Source organism: Manis pentadactyla, chromosome 9 (genome assembly GCF_030020395.1).
Source record: "Manis pentadactyla isolate mManPen7 chromosome 9, mManPen7.hap1, whole genome shotgun sequence".
Classification (NCBI taxonomy): domain Eukaryota; kingdom Metazoa; phylum Chordata; class Mammalia; order Pholidota; family Manidae; genus Manis; species Manis pentadactyla.
Window position 1 is genome coordinate 19,286,288 of NC_080027.1, and position 22,769 is coordinate 19,309,056.

Genomic DNA, 22,769 nt, shown 5'->3' on the forward strand with positions numbered 1-22,769 from the left:
CACAATAATATGGGTGAATGTAGTAACCACATTGTTTTTTCATGTGAAACCTTCATAAGAGTGTATATCAATAATACCTTAATAAAAAAAAAGAATAACAAAGGCTGAAAGTGCTTGTATGGTGAGGGACAAACATAGAGAAAGAAGGGAAAGGTTTTCCTAAAAAATGCAGGATTCTTATAATCATTTTTGATGGGTTACTGCATGAGTTTGTTATTGCTCTATAACAAATTACCCCACAATTTAGGGCTTAAAATAAGGAAAATGTGTTGTCTTAACAGTTCTGCAGGTCATGCATCCAGGTGTGGTTTGGCTGTGTGCTTTTGACTTAGGGTCTGTTATAAGATGCTCTCTAGGTGTTAGCCAGGTGTGTGGTTTTATCTCAAGGCTCTTCTGGGGGAAGATCCTCCTCAAAGCTCACACAGATGGCTGATGGTAAGATTCCTTGAGGGCTAGAAACATCCAGAGATGTTGACCAGAGACATCAGTTCTCTTCCACATGGGCTTTTCCAAGGGTAACTCACAATGTGGCAGCTGACTTCCTTCAGAGGGAGAGTGGGAGAGAGAGAAATGAGAAAGATAGAGATTGAGAATGGGTCAGAGTCTTTTTGAAATCCTAACTCTGTTCATCTTGGAAGTGGCATTTTATTGCTTTTTCAGGGTTCTGTTCACTATAAGGGAATTACAAGGTTGTACTCATTCAATGATTCAAGGGGAGATTATATAGGGTATGCACAGCAGGAAGTAAGGGTCACTGAGGACTATCTCAGAGGCTGCTTACCAGAGACAAAGGGATTGAAAAGTCCCTATTCAAACTGGACATTATCACAGTGTTCTGTCATTTGTGCAGGAATTAACCAGGCCCAATTCTCAACAAGGTCCAGAATGACACTTACAGTCATGCAGCAGCCCAGCCTTTTTGTGAGTGTTCAGGATTTGAGCTGAGATCCCCTTCAGCAGAATACTTTCTCATCAGTGACATAGTAGAGGTCGAGGTAGGGTGCTATGGAAGTTCAGAGGTGCTCATATTGTTTACAGCAGAGAGATCATGAAAAACTTCCTCGGGGAGACAGTATTTAAAATGGAATTTGAAAAAAAGAGAGAATAGTAGGGAGAACAGAGCTGAGATAGGAGGGAAGATATTCCAAGAGAACAGAGGCCCACAGCTTGGAAAGAGCAGGCCATGACTTGAGGAGGCCACACTAAAGGTCAATGCTGAAGGTCAGTGAGTATTACGGAAGTGACTCGGGATGAAGTCGCCCACCACGTTTCCTCCACTGTTCCTTTGTGCTCTCAGTCACACCAGTCAGCGTGTCATTGTGGAATTACACTCTCATAATTCACACAGTTTAAAGTCTCTGTATATACTTCAGGGAAATGACTTTAGAGTTAACTAAGAGCTCCTATGTCAAAGAGGAATTACAAATTCTTATATAAAAAATTCTATAATACATTCTTTGCCCAATATATTATATGACTATTAAAGTCTGAAAGCTTGGCTTCTCTAAGTCTGGTTTTCCTTAATTATTCTAATACTACCTGTATGTGAAGGCAGCCAAGTTCACGGATATCTTCAGTAAGGTTCTGTGGCCACTTGGTTAGAAGTAAAATACCTAAATTTCCATTACTCTACTAAATCTGTTGTGTTAAAGCACAAACTAAAGGTGCTAATTAAAAAGCTCCCTCCAAAAACAATAGACTCTTTCAAAGGCAAATTTTATTCTTCAAACTAGATGGCAGAAACTTCCTTATTACTTTAAAAATGGTAGCTCTTTGTGTTTAAGAAAATCTTAAAACAAAGGGTCTTAAGAAGGATTATATAAAAAGGGTTTTCATAATGCATTTGACTACATTTCCTTAAAGAATCTTCATAACAATCATTTTTCATAGGTTATTATAATCCCTGTGCTACAAATAAGAACATGAAAATCCTGTGAGACTTGGAGATACATGACTGTTGATAAGAGCTCCAAGCACCTGTGGCCAGGGGCCTGTTTCCCAGTATGGAAGTAGTTTAACAGCATTAGTCAGACTGGGCTCTCACAGTTGTTATGAATAACTTGTTATAAAAACGTAAACGCTAGAAGTTCCTATGTCTGGCTCAGTCTGAGAATTTTACATGTTAAAAGCGTAAGATAAAAATGTTCTCCTAATAGGCTAATCATCACTTCACTGTTGCAAACAGAAGGCTAGGTGTCTTCTTTAAAGATGATTCACTTTAGTCTCTTGAATCATCTTTCTAAGCACCCAAGAGTCTTCCTAAAGGACACCAGGAATTGAACTTTTACTTCCTTTCACTTTCCCTATGAAAGGCCCTCTAGTCTCTATTTTTGAATATGGTTGTACCATATCCTCTTTGATGGGATACATTTGGCATCTTCAGCTGTGTGGATAAAATGAGAGTTGCTGTGGCCAGGATTCTCACCTGGCCCCGGTTGACTAGCTCACTGCACACCTGTGGGCAATACATGGCTGTTGATTCTCTATAAAGAGCTCCGCCCAGTGCTCTGGGTGCAACACAGTGGCAGGGCTGTAGGAGTGCAGAGCAGAGGCTGGAGTGGTGGCAGCGCTGAGGACAGAGGCCCAGAGGACGGCTGTGTGGGATGGCTGTGCCGGCAGAGAGGCCCAGAGGCAGACACCGGCTTGCTGCATGCAGACTTGCTCTGAATGAATGGGATTTTAGTGACTGACCTGCCACCTGGAAATAAAGTTGGGTATAACCCTTTCACCCCAAGAACATTTCGCTGTCAATTTCTTTGGTCACACTGAATCCATAGCGACCTTGCCCGGGGCTGAAACCCATTGGCAAGACAAGCTGCGTCCTGAATGGGCTGTCACGTAATGTTGGACTGTAAGCTCCATGGAGGGCGATGCCAAGTCTGTCTTGCTCATTTTGTGCCTTCACTCAGCCTAGAATCTGATACCAACCATGTATCTCAAAAGTATTTGTTGAAGAAATGAATTTCTGAAAACAGATTAGAGAATGTCAAGTAAGATTGAAAACCGAGCTGGGACGACCAAGGAAAATTTATGTAATATAATCATAGGCACTAGAGTTGAAAGAGAAGTGAAGAATCAGACATGATATGCAGTGGGTTGTAGTGGAAAGGAACAGAAAGAACCCAGGAAACCTAAATGCCCACCTCGGTTTGTGAGTCCATAGCTGAAGGGTCTGGAAAGCTATTTGACCACTCTGAACATCATCTTCTTTGTCTGTAAAAGAAGCCAACAACACAGCGTGGGCTCATAGATTTGCTGTGAGGATCAGATAAGATGGCATATGTAAAAAGACTTTGCAAATTTTTGGACACTCTACATATCTCTGGTGCACAAATTAAGGAAAGGAAATGGTAATTCTAATGTGAGTTGACAGCATTTGATTTGGAAACAAACCAAGTAGAGCTCTGTTCCTCAATCAGATGAGTCTGTGGGGAGATTTTGAGGTCTTATCTGGTATATTCACCAGTTGATGTTAAGCTAAAGAGCATGTGTCTTTGAGAACTTTCCTGTGTTTTGCTGGGGTGGGCCACAGTGTTTCCTTTACGGATGACAAAAGTAGTCGGGGACAATGGTGGCAGGAGGGCAAGGCTGGATGTCACTCTGATCTTCCTGACTGAAGAAACCCTGCAGAGACAGCTCTCAGGAGCAGAAGAAACCCCGAACAAGCTAACTTTGAAGACCCCAGGAACATGCTCACTCTGAGTTCACGAGCTCAACTAAATGAGCATTTGGAGGAAGCCCAGAGTTGGGGTCTGTAGCCCCCAGGACTGCTAGCTGCTGGAAAACGTGAAATAGATGCAGTTGAAATAGTGACTTGGGTTTCTCTGAGCCAGAGAATGGTCTTTGTTCACCAGGCACTTAGCTCTTGGGAAGCGGGAAGCCAAAGGGGCCCTGAGTTCATGGAACAGCCAGGATCATTCCTGGCGCCTAAAAAGAATTTCTGGAACTAATGGGTATGTGTGTAGGGGAAGGGGTCCTGGAAAAAGAGGACATTCATAGATCCCATTTCTGAAGTTGTAGTTTAATCTTAAAAAAGTAATTTTCAAGCTCTGGAGATTAAGTAGGGGCAATAATAAAAGGCTTCAGTGACTCAGAACGAACAGAGGATGTAATGGATGGTTGGGGTTTTATATAATCTTGGACTTCTGCAACACAGGAACGGAATGGACTGCAGCATATTCAGTAGATAGGATCTAAAGCTTTGGAGTCTAGCATACTTAGGTGCATATACAGGCTACATTTCTCACTATCAGTGCAATCCCAGGTATCTCCAAAGCTCAGTTTTATCATTTGTAAAATAGGCATGTATAGTAGCTTTTCATTAATAAACCCAAGCCTATGTGCCAGGGTCTGGGGTAGACTGTTTACTGACATATCAGATCTAACTGAAAGGACCAACCTCATACAGCGGTGGTGAGCATTAAATAAAATCATGCATGTAAAGTGCCTATTACAGCCATACAGTAATTATTCAATAAATGGTTACTATAATTATTGCCATTATTGACTATTATTATGAAATTTAAAATTTCAGGTTTGGTGCCTTTGAACGTTACGATTAAACTTGAAATTGAGTTTTTTTAATAGCAACAATCTGTCACCTTCTTATCTTGCTTATTCTTATGTCATACCCCAGAGAATTTACTGGAGCTCAGTTCTTCCTGAGTCTCTGGTCCTGATTCGCTAAGCAGAGCACACTTCTCTCTGAAGGGTGTGGGAAGCTTCCTGGCCAGGAGGAAATGCTATTCCAATAATTCTTCAATGCCAGGACAAGTCCAGATTACCACACAGAGACTCATCTACTAAGAAAGGAAGAGGGAATAATGAACTCATCTGGGTTTGCATTAGATCTAGATGTTTAGGTCTAGAGCCTTAGTACCCTGAACAGTTGGGCAGCCTTCACTGTAGACGGTTTTATGGGTTGAATTGTGTCCCCCTCAAATTTTACGTGTTGAAGTCCTAAACCCCAGGACCTCAGAATGGGATCTTATTTGAAGATGAGGTCTTTACAGAGAGATTTTGATCAAATTAAAATGAGGTCATTAGAATGGGCCCTAATCCAATATGACTTGTGTCCTTATATAAAGGGGAAATTTGGAGACAGGCATATATAGAGAACAGGAAGATGGCTATCTGCACACCGACGAGGGAGGCCTGGCACAGATCCTCATCTCACAGAAGGAACCAGTCCTGCCAACACCTTGATTTCACACTTCTAGCCTCCAGAATAGGTGAGACAATACATTTCTGTTTTTTAAACCATTCCGTTTGTGGTGGTCTGCCCTAGCAGCCCTAGCAAATTAATACAGATGGTAACATTTTAGCTATTTTAAGGCCACAGGTGGTATCCTGATGTGGGTGGAATGGTCAGGGAGAGGTGATGGGTGGGAGTAACCAATAGTTCTGGGAACTGAAGTAGACCACATCTGGAATTCACTTCCATTTGGTGGGTAAACATGACCTGGGATTCCGGAAAGTGTTTATAAGTTTCACTTCCTTTAGGCCAGGGAGAAAGCTGATTCATATTAAAATTAGTAATTAATGACAGTAGTGTTTTTGGGTACTAGGAATTCACCCAAATAGATAGATTGTGTGAAATGCCCAGACTGAATGATTGTGTACTTTTTAAAGAAATAAAGACATCTAACATTCACAGTAACTAGAACAGAATAAATAACCTGCTTCCTATTAGAAATCTTTAAGGCACTTGTGTTAATGACTGATGCAATACTGACTATTTATATACAAATGTGGTATTCTGTTTAGAGTTGAAGATATTCTTCAAATGGTATTTTCTAGTAAGTTCTTTAATAGTCTACTTATTCTAGTTACTTTTATTGAAACATTTAGCCAGCTCTTGAACTTTTTGGCATCATAGCAGATATAATACTGTATTAGTTTCAGGTGTACAACATAGTGATTTGATGTTTATATACACTATAAAATGCTCACCATAAATGTAGCTACTGCCGCCGTACAAAGTTATTACAGTATTATTCATTATATTCCATATGCTGCACCTTTCATTTCCATGACTTACTTATTTTATAACTGGAAGTTTGTACCTTCACCTATTTCTCCTAACCTCCCATCCTTGTCTCTTTTGGAAACCACCAGTTTTTCTCAGCCATTTTTTTTTTTAAACAGGTATTTTTCAAATTGTACTATAGGGAACATGGGTTCCAAGCTGTAAAAAAAAAAAAGCATTTCCCTTATTATATTAGATAGGTAAAAAGATTAACCATCAGTTTTATAATAGTTTCATTGCCTTGTTAAATGTATATTGGATTTTGAGATAATCCCAGCATAAGAAATAATAAAATGTGAAAGAAATGTGCATTTTAGAATTGAGATGATAAGATAAATGGTCAATGGATTAAAAAGGGTCCTGTGGCCCAACAAGTTTGGGAAATACCCTACACCTTTCCTTCCTTAGAGATTCATAATACGGTGCTATGCAACATGGTTTTGCAAGGTCCAGCACTAAAGAAATCTGCTATCGAAATCTGGTTTTGTGAGTACAAGAATAAGGTTCTAGTTTGGGAAACACTGAGCTAAGGCAACTTTTGTTGACACTTCTAGGCATTGACATAGCTGTCAGATTTTGCGACGTTGGAAAGGGAGAAGCTGTCCCTTGCTTTGTCAGCTCCTGCCTCTGACTGGGCAGGATGCTTTTGACTTGATGTCAGAGGGCAGAACCAGATGGACGTCACCATGGCTGCTCATTGCTGGCCACGAATCCAGCATATTGATCAGCCTGCCGTCTCCTCTGTCTCTGGGGTCCCCAAAGGCTTCAGACCTTGGCAGAGGGCACCTGGGCGCTGCTGGGGAATAGAATAATATGATAGCTGTATACTTACAGGGTCTAGGGAGAGTGTCCTATGCTGACTACCCGTGGAGGTTCTGCTCAGTGATGGATCTTCATAGGAATTTGCTTAATATTTTCTTTTTCCTTCACCAATCTACTTCAGATGTTATGGACTCTTGCCTGTTTTCTCAGTACACAAGAAGTCCTCTTTCCTGCCTTTAACTTTTCTTGGAAGTGGATGTTGCTTCTCTCAGATTAACATTGCACCGGCTGGTTTTCAAATACTCTTTGAATGATGTTGCTGTAGCATATCGATTGCTGATTTTTTTGTATATTTTATAAAGAGCCGTTGCAAGAGAGGCTTGTTCATCAGGCAAGGCTATGTTGCCTCTTCAAATAAATCTACTTCTGTGAAAATTTGATAGCCTTTCATGTAATTTAAGGGTTTAGGAAGTGCAACATATTTTTGAGGCTATTGGGAAAATTGCTCTGAGCAAATAGCAGCTTATAAAAAACTTGCTTGGATGCTTTTTTATGCCTGATAGTAGGAAATGATTCCCACTTCACAAACACTTCTTTGCTGTCATGATTTGTGCTTTTATCACTTCCTTGTTTCCTGGCTCTAGCTCAAGGGTTCAACATAGGAATCAGTGCTGTAAAACATGGGGGCCACTTTCACAGGGAGGGATTTGTTAGAATCGGGCTCTTAAGTACGCATGAGAGAGGGCCCTATAAGGAAATGGAGCCAGTTATTAGGTGCGGGCCACAGCAGGGAAGTGTTTTCTCTTCCCTGAGGGCATCCTCTGGACAGCAGCCAGGATGGACAAACACAACAAACAATGCAGTACTCAATTTAAACCTCTAAGGCAGTGGTTGCCACACTGATATATGTGTGGCAACGTGGAATCAAGTCAGGCACTGTATGTTCATCACAGAAAAAGTGATTGAAGGTATCAGACCCACCAAAAGACAATGAAGAGGTAGGCACCTATTTCTAATAGTTCTGCCAAGAATCACATGGCCTCTGAGGCAGCTACTCACAGGCTGCTGCCTCTTGGAGATATGAGTAAGGACTGTACCTAAGAATGGCCCATTTTACTACTTGCAAGCTATACCTCAATAGTAGAAAAAATACTCCAGTTACGTTACTTTTCCTTGAGTAAAAAAAAAAATCTTTTTGATCAAGAATGTAGTCTCTGGAATTAAATGAATACCGTTGTTCCACCACTTTGTTGTGTGGCTTGAACAGGTTAACTGCTCTAAGTTACATAATGTGAAAATAGGGATTATAAGTTTTTTTCATAATCTGAAAATGGGGAGTCTTTGTCAAAGATCAAATGAGGTAATCCATTTCCTATATGCTGTGTCATGGACAGTCAATATTAATTTTAGCTAATAATAATTCTGACCTTCTCTCCAGGCTTGTAATAAACTTTCTTACATGAAAGAAGAGCATGTGTGGCATTTGTCTATGGGATGATGCCTTTATGATTCAAGGATTCCTCCATCAAATAACTTTTCAGGAAACCTGTTCCCAGTGTTGGATTCTCCCCAGCTTCCCCTTTACAGTTCTTAGGGCAAAGATCCCATTTTTTTCCTACCAATTCCCCTGCTTCCTTCCCTCTATGTTCACTGTTTACCAGAAAACATGGAAACTCATGGGGATCAAGGAGGCACATTCCTTAGCCTTCCATTCTTGTTATATCACTGGATTATGGTGCTGGTACGCACAACACCACCTTGACTTCTGATCGTCTATGATAAAGGTTTGCAGAGTAATTTGTCTCACAGTGCAAGTTTATGTTCCTTTATTAAATGGATCTTCCAACATTAAAATCACTTTTATAGATTGCATCTGACAAAAAACTACTTTGTGTTACTATGGTGGGTGGAAATTTCTTAGATAAAAATTCTCAAAATTGTGTTGAGAGGGCCCATGATATGATTTAAACTTTCCCTGGGAACAAGGCAGGGAAGAGATGCATGAGGAATGCATTTCACAATATACTCTTAAAGTTGTTTTAATCCCTGTGTCACTTAATAGAAAAGAGAAAAATTGAGAGAACTGTCATGGTAGATTTCTACAGTTTTAGGTGCAGATATTATTTATGTTTACTGAAAGAAAAAAAGAGTCTACATTGAGGAAGAAAGTTCACTCTGTGAAGGGTAGAAAAATGAAAAGGGTTATAGAGACTCTCTTTTTGTACCCTAAAAATAGCCGTATTTAAAGAATAATGGACACACATGAGTTTATTTTGCCATGAAAAATGATTAACAAAAAGAAGCAAAGCTTAAGAGAGATAATAGATGTGTCTGGCACAATTCCCACCGTCAATGCCCAGTAGCCAAAAGGCACCAGGAGCACATTTATAATCAAGCAAAGTCACATGTACTTCATGTCCCGCAGCAAGGAAGAGGGCACTCCAGGGGGACCAGAATGTTGGTAAGAGGCAACTGCGACGGCCTTTTATAGGTTTTAGGCTTGTGCTGGTGATTCTAAGAAGGATTTAGGAAGTGGTGGTGTGTTCTGAGTGTTATCAGCAGTTTTGTGTTTGGATATTCTGGTAATTTATAGCTTAAAAGGTGAAAAAAAGTATTCATAGAAGGAGTATTTACTCATTTGGGTTGAAAAACGGGACGTTTAACTATTTTCTCATTGCCGCAAACAGTCCTTGTTCCTGTCTCATTTCAGCCACAGTCACAGAGGGTGGGCTTTTTCTCTGTCTTGTTCCATCTGGGTCATGGAGTTGCTTTGTCTCAATTGCTTATATTCTGTGAAGGTCACTTATGTTCCATTGGGAACACTATGGCTAATATGTCAGCTGTCCCCATCCAGGACCATTTTATAACTTCTCAATACTATCACCAATTTCCTCTCTTCATTTATAGTTTTGCTTTGCTGAAGATCAGATGACTCTACCTGATCTTGGCATTACTTACACTGGCATACTGTCTCTAATCCTATTGATTTTACTGTGGTCCTCCCACGCCAGAATAATGCACAGTGGAACAGGAAAAAGGCGAGTTGCTTTATTTACAGATTTGCTTTAGATTTTCTTTTCAGGCCTAGTGCAGTCTGATTGCCTGGCAAATGGTTTCTTCACAGAGAGACTTGATAGTTGAGGCCCGGAAAATTAGTTCCTGTTCCCTTGAGCATCTGTGACTCTAGGTGCTGAGACAGGAGCAAAGGAAACAACCTTCATTAGTTAGTTTTCTGTGGAGAGAGTTTTCATGTTGCAAACCTTCGGAGACTTCTTGTTGATTTGTATGTGTTTGTGAGATGAGGGTATTCTTATAGTGTCATAATCAGTTATCATAAATAATCGTAAATAATCATAAATAATCAGTTAATACTCACTATTCACATTTATTGAAGGTTTATTAGGGCAAAGAGTTATGATTTCTATTGATTATCTTATCTATTACTAACAAACAAAAAAGATTTAAAAAATCTCATGAGATATGTATTACTATGAGAAACAAGGTTTGAAATCTCAGTTAACTTGCAAAGAGACACGCTGGAGAATGGCAGAGTTGGGACATAAAACACATTCTAAAATACTCATAATCTTGTACTCTTAAGTACAAACCATGGTGGAGCATACAATTAAAGCAACATTCTGCCTATATACATACTTACAGATACTGGGCCCTATCTAATATTACTGAATCAACACCTCTAGGGCTGGGCTATAGTTATTTGCACTTTAAAAAACTTACCTTGGTCATTTTTTTAGAATGGCCACCCACAGATTGGTATTGAGAGACCACTAGGATAGGCTACATACAAAACATCTAGTTAGAAAGCTGTCCATATTACATTATCACCATTCATTCATTCAATATTTATAGAATACATACTGTGTTTAAGGCTCTATACCAGATGTTGAAAGGTCATAGAAAGTGTATCTCAACTACCTTATAGATGATGTGAGGGTCTCATATGTAAATAATTCATATAGGAAGTGATAAATAATATTTATTGATGCAAATGAAGTGCTATGTGCATTCAGTGGAGGAAGAAATTATGTCCAGCAGTAAAAAGTTTCCAGGAGACAACTGTTAAGCTGGGAAAACTTCAGGGAGAAATGGACTCATAAAGTAGTAGTAGGATTTGGACATTTGAAGGTATGTTGTTTCAAATGGTATATGTGCTGATTAACTATATATGGATTTCTGGCTTTGAAGAAGTAAGCTGCCATGATATAAGGGGTATTACAGAGAAAGCCATGTGGTAAAGAACTGTGTATAAGAGCTGGGAGCAGCCCGTGGCTGACAGCCAAGAAGAAAGCAGGAATCTCAGTCCTACAACCGTGAAGAGAAGAATTCTGCCAATAACACGAGTTTAGGAGCAAATCTGTTCCCAGTTGGGCCTCTAAAGGAGCTCCAGTCCTGGTTGACACCTTCATTTGTAGCATCTCAGAGTATGCAGTTAAGCTGTGTCCAGATTCCTGACCAATAAAATTGTAAGATAATAATTGTGTGTTTTTTAAGCCACTAAATTTGTGGAAATTTATTACATAGCAACAGATACAGATTTTGAATTACAACAATACAGATTTATTTCCCTATTGATGAATATTCACTTCCTTGGTCTTGCCTTCAATGCTATAAAAACAAGCCCCTTTTCTTGCTCTTGAAACCCAATGTTCTCCTGGTGCAGATACACATAGGAGCGAGTCCCAGGAAAATGGTGATGGCAGTCAGGTGGGAGGTGCACACGGAGAAGGCTTTTAAAAAATATTTAGTTATTTGAAATGTTTTTCATATCTTTCAGATGCTTATTGGTATAACTAAGGAATGACTTTATATCTCACAAACATTTGCTGCATCTGTTTTTGAGGAAGAATAGATAACTGTTGGTTTGCTTGTTGAACCATGTTGGGTTACAACTGAAGTTCAAGTTAGATGCACTTCTTTGCTTTACAATTGAAGTTCAAACTAGACGCACTTCTTTGCTTTATGATTGAAGTTCAAACTAGATGCACTTCTTTGCTTTATGATTGAAGTTCAAACTAGATGCACTTCTTTGCTATCTGTTTTAGGGCTTCTTTCACATCCTGGTTTCTCAGGCTGTAGATGAGAGGGTTCAACATGGGGATCATAATGCCATAAAACACAGAAGCCACCTTTGCTTGCTCTTGAGACCCAATGGTCCCCTGGTGCAGATACATGTAGGAGAGAGTCCCATAGAAAATGGTGATGGCAGTCAGGTGGGAGGTGCATGTGGAGAAGGCTTTTTTCCTCCCTGCAGCAGAAGATATCTTCAGGATGGCAGCCAGGATATATATGTAGGAAAAGATGACAACCAGCACAGTCAAGGTCAAGTTGAACCCAACAAAGACAGTTAGTAGCATGATGTTGAGGTCAACATTGGAGCAGGATAGGGCAAGAATTGGGGGTTCATCACAGAAAAAGTGGTTAATTTTACTGGATTTGCAAAAGTTCAGTGAGAAAGTAAAACCTGTGTTAACAGAGCCATTTAGGAAGCCTACCAGGTATGAACCAAGTAAGAGTTGCATGCAGACTCTCTGGGACATGACTGTTGGGTAGCGGAGGGGGTTACAGATGGCCACATAACGGTCCGCTGCCATGGCAGCCAGAATGTAGCAGTCAACTGTGGCAAAAGCCCCGTAGACTAGTAACTGCATCATACATCCTATGAATGAGATGGATTGTTCTGTCCCTACAAAGTTTTGCAACATCTTGGGAGTGATAGCAGAGGTGTAGCAGAGATCAACAAATGCCAAGTGTTGGAGGAAAAAGTACATGGGGGTGTGAAGGCAAGAATCGATCTTGATGAGTAGGATCATCCCGATATTACCCATGAGGCTGGCCACATAGATCAACAGAAATACTGGGAAGAGGATATGCCAGGACTTGTGTTGACCAGCAAATCCCAGGAGAATGAATTCAGTCAGCTCAGTGCCATTGTTCTGTTCCATGGCTAGAAAGATTAAATAGCAGTTGAAAATATGCAAAAAAGGAAAGGTAGAGAGAGCTAAGGCCATTGTGATCCTTTAACTGCTTCTGACATTGGAAATGATGTCATATTTGGTTTCAGAATGGAGTCAGAGATTTTCTACGATGTTATTGACTTGGCTTTTAAAGGCAAACATGCAGATGGCTGAACTTTGCCACTTAACTTAGAGAACTTCATCTACAGTTTGGAGAAATTGCCATGGACCAGATGCTGTGTTCTCAGGTGCAAACAGATTGGCATTTCATCAATATGTCAATTAAAGAATATGTAAAGCATTCTTCTGTATTCCTCCTTTCTTTTCTATTCCTTATTTTAATTAAAATACCACAGTATATTTAAATAAACATTATTTTACCTGATAATCTTGAATCATCCACAGAATTTAATAGTTCTTTTTCCTTCCTTATTCCTGTTCTCTTTCTTTGCTAACAATGCGCTAGCTATAATGGTCTTCTCTTGTTCTTTGCTTTCCTCCACTCCTGGCCCTTCCAGTGTGTTCCTCCCTCTGCCCTGTAACTCTCTGGTTCCTTTCTATATGTATTAGTGTTTCCACTGCTAACTTGTACTCATTCCTCTGGCCTCAGTTTGAATGGCCCTCCTCAGCAATTGTTTTGACCACTGAAGTTAGCCCAGTCCTCCTGTCATAGGTCTCGGTCCTTCTGTGTAACACCAGTTCCATACAGATCAGAATAATATGTCATACAGATCAGAAGAAGAAATAATTCTGTATGTCTTGCAGGTGATATAACAGTCTAGGTAGAAGATCCCAGGGCATCTACCAAATCTTCTAGAAGTAAGAAGTGAGTTCAGTAGAGTTTTAGGACACAAGAGAATTAATCGTATTTCTATACCTGATATGGATGTGTGAGAACTGAAATTAAAATACAATATCATATATAGTTTTCCAAAATGAAGCTCTTCACTGTAAATCTAGCAAAATCTTTACAACACCTGGATGCTGAAAATTATAAAACACTGATGAAATTAATGAAAGAAAATCTAAATGAATAGACATACCATGTTCATGGATAAGAGGAGCCAGTATAATATGATGGTAATGCTCTTAAAGTCGATCTGTGGGTTTAATAAAATTCCTACAGAGATTCCCTTGAGATCCTTTTTGATATGGAAAATATTATTTTAAAATTTGTATGGAATGGCAGATGAGTTAGAATAGCTAACAAATTCTGAGAAGAATAAAGTGGGGTGAATCATTTCACCTGATATCAAGATTTATTATACAGTTGTGATCAAGACTGTAAAATTTGCAGAGGGTTAGGCACGAAGATAGAATAGAAGAGAAAAACTAGAAATGGATCCACACAAATAAAGTGAACTGATTTTTAATAATTATGCAAAAGCTTCAAAGGAGGAAGGATTGTCTTTCCAGAAAATGGTGCCAGACTTGTTGGATATTTATAAACACAAGGTGGATGTCAACTTGTACTTTACACCTTAAAAAAACTCAGAATGAATCATTTATCAAATGTAAAATGTAAAACCATAAAGCTTTTAGAGGTTAATACAGAATAAACCGTCAGTAAAAAGGGCTTAGGGAAGGGTTCTCAGACATGATGACCAAAAGAACATTCACAAAAGAAGAGAACTGGAACTCATCAAAACTTTTGTTCTGTTAAAGTTCTAATTAGAAAGATGAAATGGCATGCTACAAACTGGGAAAATATATTTTCAAGCCACATAACTGACATAGGACTCATGTAGAGTATATAAAGAACTCTCAGTGTAAACATTATCAAGCAATTTAGAAAATGGGTGAAGGATATGAACAGACATATCACCAAAGAGGCTAAATGGATGGTCAATAAGCACATGAAAAGATGTCCATCCACATTAGGCATTAGAGAAATGCAAATTAAGAACACAATGAGGTATCTTGACATACCTATAAGAATGGTTAAATAAAAAACTGTGACAAATCAAATGCTGGCTAGGATGGACAGTAGCTGATTCTCTCATACATTGCTGACGGGAATGTAAAATGGTATCGTTCTTCTGGGGGATAGTTTGGCAGTTTCTTTAAGAACTAAACACACTTAGCATACCACTCAGCCTATGCACTCCTCAGCAATATGTCTGCACAAAATTTATGTCCATTCAGTAACTTGTGCATCATTTTCCATAACAGCTTCATTAGTAATATCCAAAGGCTCTAAACAAACAAAATGGCATTCAATTGGTTACAGGTTAAAGAAACTGTGGCATGTCCAGAGTAACTGTGGACTATTACACAGCAGTAATGGGGATCCACTTGATATTCATGACAACTTGGAAGGACCTCAAGGGCATTATGATGAGTAGAAAAGATCCAGTCTCAAAAGATCGCATAGTATATGACTCTTTTTATGTAACCTAAAAATGACAGAAGTATAGAGGATGGAAAAGAGATTAGTGATTGCAGGCATCTGAGTGGTAGGGGAGAGAAGAGGTGTGACCTTAAGGGATAGCACAGGTACATCTCCTTCCTGTATGAAATCTGAGCCCTGGCATAGTAAATGTCTATATCTTGACTGTAGTGGTGGTTACATAAATCTTTTCATAGGAGAAAATAACATAGAGATACATACACACATCAGCATAAAAATCCCAATTTGATGCCTTAATAAAACATAACCATTGGAGGAAACCTGACTGAAGATACATGGGACCTCTCTGTACTATCTTTGCAACTTCCTGCAAATGTAAACATTTTTCAATATAAGTTTTAAAACATTTAGGAAATATCTCAAAAATTAAAAAAGAAAAGAATGTCAAAATTAAAGCTTGCTTTGCAGTGATGCCCAGCACAAGTGAGCAAATTTATGTGAGCTCCCCAGGAATAGCATGTTATTGAATGGGTGTCCATCTGATGACCATAATAGCACATGCAAATAGTACATAAATGGCATAGAATATTGATTGATTGATGTATCAGTTGATTGGTTCATTTCACATTCATTCACACATTTTCCCAGGCAATACTCAGCTTGAGTTCCCTCACCCCATTTCCATTACATCACCATTGACGGTGTGGTTCCTCCTGGTCTTGGGGTGAAACATGGTGAAACTTGGCTCTGACCCTTTTGCTCTGCCACTTGCTGTACACGCTGCAGTGACAGACAGTTGATGTTGGAACATGGAGCGACTTTGCTTTACTTATGTTGGAGTTGCCTCCAGATTCTCTTCCTGCGACTGCAGCTGGTGTGGGCTGATTGCCCAAGTTCTCTCTGTGTGCTTCCTTGCAGTCAGGGATTTTATGGCTGGGGCTTAAGGGATCAGTACTGGCTCCTTGGGATCTGAGGCTCCAGGGGCTGGGGGCAATGGGAAAACACAACGATCACTGGTTATTTTCTGTGGAAGAATAGTTCAGATTTCCAGAGGGGATGCATTTATTTTTGTGTTACTGCCAACAGGGACTTCTAGCTTTTGATTTGAGAGTTGTCTTGCTTCTGACAAATTGCTTTTTATCCTGCCTCCTTCTCTCCTGCTCTGCCTTCCTTTCTTCGTGTTCCCCTTCCTCTCTGCTTTCTTTTGCTTCTCTCCTGTGTTACATTGCTTCTTTCCTTCCTGCTTCCTTTATGCCTGGTGATCACCACTGTTACACACTTCTGTGTTTTTCTGGGTAGAAGGTTGGCATGGAATTTGTAAGCATGTTAAAATTTGTATGCTTTCTTCCTCCCCTACCCAGAGGAAGAGATATTACGCACATTGTTTAGCAGCTTGCATTTCACTTACTATTTCTGGGTGCTCTGTGTGGGAAGAGAAGTCTCTCCTTTAATGGGTATATTAAATTTTGTGGAACAGTTGTGTTCCTCATTTCCTTTAGAGAGATTGCCCGACCCTGCCCCAACACCACTGGTAGACAGTTCCAGGTCCCAATCTTCCCTAATAAAACCAGTGTCATAATAAATGTATCAGCATGCATAAGTATGCATATACTTTCCACTTAGAAAAAAGATATTTGAGAAAGGAATCTCCAAGTCAAAGGGTATAAGTGTGGTAAGTTGGGATATATTTTGGCCAACTGCCTTCCAGTGAGAGGCTCTAACAATTTAAATCATTTTTAGCCAACCTAGAGCTAGTATTCCTCCAAATCCAATCTAATACAATGTTAAGAAGCTTTTATTATACTTCGTCATAATGAGGTAAGAAGCTGTGTATTTAGTTTAATGATTTATACATATTAATTTTTGTCTATCTAAATTATTGGCTTCTGTTGTTTATAACAGTTAATTGTTATCCAGGTACACAATAATGCCAGCTTCAAATAATTTTTAGACCTCGTTTTTATTTATAGTCGTTTTATGATTTCTATAGTTTTAGTGCATTGATCCATAGCTCTAGAGTTATTTTAAGACTACTTTTGAGTGATTCCATTTTTCTCTATTTCCTGAGTTTAAATGAAATGTACTCAGTGTTTTCTGTAAATATTATTTTCTTTAGAAATAATTTTTCAACTTGACCTATCATGCACTGGAAGAAGTGAATTAACACTTATTATGACTACTGTGTTTCCTTTGTCCATATATATATATTTATTTTACTCTATGAATATTAAAATTATATCATTAGGTACACAGTTCTCCATGAATATATGTTTCTGCACAGTCCAGTTCCTCTAAGAAAGGCATTTAGAGCCAATTATATTTAAGGCCGTTTGTGTAAGGAGACATATCCCCATATAAAACATGGAGGTGTCTCTGTCCTCCGTAATGGTTGAGATTCCTAATGATGAAGTTTTCTTCCTTCCTCGAGAGAATTTGCTTGCACTCTAGAGTAGAAATGTTTGTACAGAGGGGAGAATGGGCAGATAAGCAGGAAACCGATGTCAGATCAGAGTTTCCTAGCTTTGGGATGCCTGTCCTGTAAGGGACCCTCGTGCATGGGCTGGTACCACCTGATTTCTCTTGGTATTTGGGTTATGACTGGTTTCCCATCCCAGTGTCCCTGCCTTGGCCCATGGACTTGGAACTTCTGGAAGTGTTGGTAAAGGTAGCTAACTCTCATCCTGCCAACCCTCGTACTGACTTCTTCCTGTGGCTTACCTGACTAATGAGATTGGGACAAGAAATGGAACACGTGATGTCAGCATTTTAGTTTACATTGCCTGTGCATGGAATAGATGTAGATCTTTTTTTTTGACTGTATCTTTTTATAAATTTAAATGATTGGAAAACTAGGGTCTAAGTTCTCATTTGAATCCTAGAAATAGTAAGCATAGAATCGTGCATCACTGGTCATTCTTGGATATTAGGGAGTGTAAGGCATCCAGTCTGGATGAATGAGTGTGTTCTGTAGCATCCAGCACTGCACTGTATTTTGTTCTCGTAAGAGCTACACCTGCAAGGGGATATATGTGGAGGTTCAATTTATATTTACCAGTGATAAAATTGGTTTGCTGCACATCTTGTTAAATGCGGTATCAATATCATAATGTTTAGGGAACGTGTAGGAGAGGAGGGATGTTTGTACTGAATATCCCAAGTACGTTGGGGGATTCATTCAATTGTGTTTTTCTTCTTCTTTTCTGCACATTTCTTGCAAGGCAACGGCTTTAAGATAATTTTTTTACAGTAATAAATTAGCATAGCTATAGAACAATTACAAGAGTAATGAACCTCTTAAGTGAAGAATAAAAAATTTTATCCTGATGATTCCTTATAGTCTCATTGACAAAGGTACACATGCAGTATCAGTTAGGCATTTCTCCTTAATTCACTTGTTTTTCCTTTTTAACGTTGCATATATTAAAAGAGGGCTCCTCGAAACATAGCAAAGCAAAATAAAAAATATTTTCAAAGCTTTAAGTCTCTTTAAAGAACATGAATATATACCTGATTATTAGAAATGATTTTCAAAATCTTAAAAGTAGTGTCAATATAAGTAAGGAATGACTTTGTATCTCACAAACATTTGCTGCATCTTCTGTTGTTGAGGAAGAAGACGTTGATTTGCTTGTTGAAGCATTATAGGTCAAACTAGAAGCACTTCTTTCCTATCCTTTTGAGGGCTTCTTTCACATCTTGGTTTCTCAGACTGTAGATGAGAGGGTTCAACATGGGGATCACAATGCCATAAAACACAGAAGCCACCTTTGCTTGTTCTTGAGACCCAATGGTCCCTTGGTGCAGATACATGTAGGAGAGAGTCCCATAGAAAATGGTGACAGCTGTCAGGTGGGAGGTGCATGTGGAGAAGGCTTTCTTCCTCCCTGTTGCAGAAGAAGATATCTTCAGGATGGCAGTCAGGATATATATGTAGGAAAAGATGACAACCAACACAGTGAATGTCAAGTTAAACCCCACAAATGCAGTGAGAAGCGTGGTATTGAAGTAAACATTGGAGCATGAGAGGGCAAGAATTGGGGGTTCATCACAGAAAAAGTGGTTAATTTTGTTGGATTTGCAAAAGTTCAGTGAAAAAAGAAAACCTGTAATTACAGAGGCATTCAGGCAGCTTATCAGGTATGAACCAAATAAGAGTTGCATGCAGACTCTCTGGGACATGACTGTTGGGTAGCGGAGGGGGTTACAGATGGCCACATAACGGTCCACCGCCATGGCAGCCAGGATGTAGCAGTCAGCTGTGGCAAAAGCCCCGTAGAGTAGTAACTGCATCATACATCCTATGAATGAGATGGATTGTTCTGTCCCTACAAAGTTTTGCAACATCTTGGGAGTGATAGCAGAGGTGTAGCAGAGATCAACAAATGCCAAGTGTTGGAGGAAAAGGTACATAGGGGTGTGAAGGCAAGAATCGATCTTGATGAGTAGGATCATCCCGATATTACCCACGAGGCTGGTCACATAGATCAACAGAAATACTGGGAAGAGGATATGCCAGGACTTGTGCTGACCAGCAAATCCCAGGAGAATGAATTCAGTCACCTCAGTGCCATTGTTCTGTTCCATGGCTAGAAAGATTAAATAGCAGTTGAAAATGTGCAAAAAAGGAAGGGTAGAGAGAGCTAAGGCCATTGTGATCCTTTAACTGCTTCTGACATTGGAAATGATGTCATATTTGGTTTCAGAGTGGAGTCAGAGATTTTCTATGATGTTATTGACTTGGCTTTTAAAGGCAAACATGTAGGTGGCTGAAGTTTGCCACTTAACTTAGAGAACTTCATCTACAATTTGGGGAAATTGCCATGGACTAGATGTTGTGTTCTCAGGTGCAAACAGATTGGCATTTCATCAATATGTCAATTAAGGAATATGTAAGGCATTCTTACGTATTTCTCCTTTCTTTAATGTTGCTTATATTCATTAAAATTCCACAATATATCTAAATGAACATTATTTTACCTGAGAATCTTGAATCATCTACAGAATTCAACATGGTCTTGCCCCTTTCTTATTCCTGTCCTTTTCCTTTGCTAGCAGTGCACCAGCCACAACGGACTCCTCTTCTTTGCTCTCCTCCACTTCTGGCCCTTCCAGCATGTTCCTCCCTGTGCCCTAAAGATTTTCTGGTCTTTTTCTATATGTTAGTATGTTAGTATTTCCACTGCTAACTTGTACTCATTCCTCTGGCCTCAGTTTGCATGGCCCTTCCTCAGGGATTGTTTTGACCCCCCAAACCAGCCATGTCCTCCTGCCATGGATCTTGGTCCTTTTGTGTAATATCTGTTTCAGCACTGGTAATTATTTCTGAGAGTATTTACGTACCTTTGCTCAACTTCTATTTTCTCTTGGACTATAGGTTCCATTAATACAGCAGGCTGGACCTGTGCCTGTTTTTATAAATAGTGGTTAATGGAATACATGAATGATTTAATTAAAGGAAAAGATTTATGAATGTAGAAAATCACCTGCTTAAGGTATATGAAAATTTTCCACAATTAGTATGAACTATTTTATCTTGTGTAACAAAGTTCATTCACTTTCATCTTTAATGTGCCTCTCTGATTCAAGGAGTGAAGACAGGTTGACTCCAAGAATAGAAAACTGAAACAATAGCAAGGATCACAAACAAGTTTAGCATTCCTGCTTTCTTTATTTATTTAACAATAATAACTCTGTCTCCTCTGAGCAGGGCCGCCGTGTCAGTGCTAACAAATCATAGTTTGGTGCCTATGCGTTTAGGATTGCAATTCCTTCTTAGAAAATTAACCCTTTCATCATTACATAGTGCTCTCTGTGCCTGGTGATCTTCTTTGCTGTGAAGTCTGATTAACCTGACATTAATAGATCTGCTCTTCCAGTCTTTTGATTAACGTCTGCATGGTGCATCTTTCCTTTCCTTTTACTTTAAACCTACAACTATCAGCACATTTGAAATGGACTTCATGTACTCAACAGATAATTGCATCAAGATTTTCTAGTTAACCTCCAAACTCTTTATTTGATTGGTATTAAAGGAAGAAATCTTGGAACATTAGGAAAGAAGAGAGAGTATGGAAAGAGCCAACATAGTGACACGTACAGCAGACTTACCAATCCTTAAGTTTTCTAAATTATGTTTGACTATGGAGCAAAAATGTTGACCCTGTCTAATGAGGTTCTGCATGCATGTAGATAATATTGAATGACAAGTATATATAAATGAGAAATGGAAAGTAATGCAAAGGGAAGTCATGTTTCCATATTTCACTCCAACTGGTAAAATGTATGTGACAAAGAACTCATACTTAGAGTATAGAAAAAGCTCTCAACTTCAACATTAAAAATAATGTCATGAAAAGACATGTTACCAAGAGGGTATATAGATGGTAAATAAGCATATGAAAAGATATCCAAACTCATTAGGTATTAAGGATATATAAGTTAAGAACACATGATATCATTAAAGATCCATAGAATAGCTAAATTAAAAACAGTGACAATACCAAGTGCTGGCTAGGATTCAGAGTAGCTCAATTTCTCATACATTTTTGGTGGTAATGAAAGTGGTACAGTCAGCCAGGAAAATAGTTTGACAGTATCTTAGAAAAACTAATATATATTTAGCATACCACTCCACGCTTGTCCTCTTGGGTAGTTAAGATTGCCCAACTTATGTCCACACAAAACATCATATACCTTTTCATAACAGCTGCCTGGGTAATAGCCCAAAACTGTATACAACCAAAATGTCCTCTAATAGGTCATAGATGAAAGCTTGTTCTTGAGATTGTGTATAAGGCAAAGATACTCACCCTCACTAATGCTATTCAACATAGATCTGGAAGATCTAGTCAGTGGAATGAGGGGCAAAAGGAATAAAAATCATAGCAGCTCAGAATGGAATAAATAATATTGTATATCTTGTAGGTGACATAATGGTTTAGGTAGATCTCAAGGAATCTACCAAAAAGTCTACTAGAAGTAAGAGGTGAGTTCAGTAGAGCTATAGAATACAAGATGATCATGAGAAAATTAATTGTATTTCTATACTATATTGGACACATGAGAACTGAAATTAAAGTGCAGTATCATATATACTACTCCAAAAATGAAATACTTCAGTGTAAATCTAACAAAACCTTTTCAACACCTGTATGCTGAAAAAATTATAAACACTGATAAAAATAATAAAAACATAGCTAAATGAGTAGACATACCATATTCAGGGATTAGAAGAGTCAATTAATATGATGCAATGCTCTTAAAGTTGATCTGCAGGTTTAATAAAATTCCTATCAAATTCCTGCAAAATCCTTTTTGATATGGCCTAGATTATTATAATGCCCACAGAAGGGCAAAGTTGTTAGCATAGGTACAAAATCCTAAAAAGAAGAAAGTAGAGAAATCACTTCACCTGATATGAAAATTTATTATACAGTTATAGTAATCAAGATTGTAAAATATGCAGAGGGATAGACACAAAGATAGAACAGAAGAGAGAAACTAGAAACAGATCCACACAAATACAGTGAATTGATTTTAGATAAAGATGAAAAATCAATTCAGTGGAAGGAAGGATGGTTTTTCCATAAATGGTGACAGAGCAGTTGGATATCTACAGACAAAAAGGTACCTTAACTCCAACTTAACACCTTAA

At 38.8% G+C, this 22,769-nt stretch overlaps 2 protein-coding genes across 2 annotated transcripts; both read right to left on the reverse strand.

Moving 5' to 3' along the window:
- Positions 1-11,797: 11,797 nt before the first annotated feature.
- On the reverse strand, positions 11,798-15,221 carry LOC118909759 (putative olfactory receptor 5AK3). Its single transcript, XM_057506565.1, has one exon. The coding sequence runs from the start codon at positions 12,817-12,819 to the stop codon at positions 11,824-11,826; it is 996 nt and encodes a 331-aa protein (XP_057362548.1). The 5' UTR covers positions 12,820-15,221; the 3' UTR covers positions 11,798-11,823.
- Positions 15,222-18,766: 3,545 nt separating this feature from the next.
- LOC118909756 (putative olfactory receptor 5AK3) lies at positions 18,767-19,880 on the reverse strand. Its single transcript, XM_036880496.2, has one exon. The coding sequence runs from the start codon at positions 19,763-19,765 to the stop codon at positions 18,767-18,769; it is 999 nt and encodes a 332-aa protein (XP_036736391.2). The 5' UTR covers positions 19,766-19,880.
- Between the last annotated feature and the right edge of the window lie 2,889 nt (positions 19,881-22,769).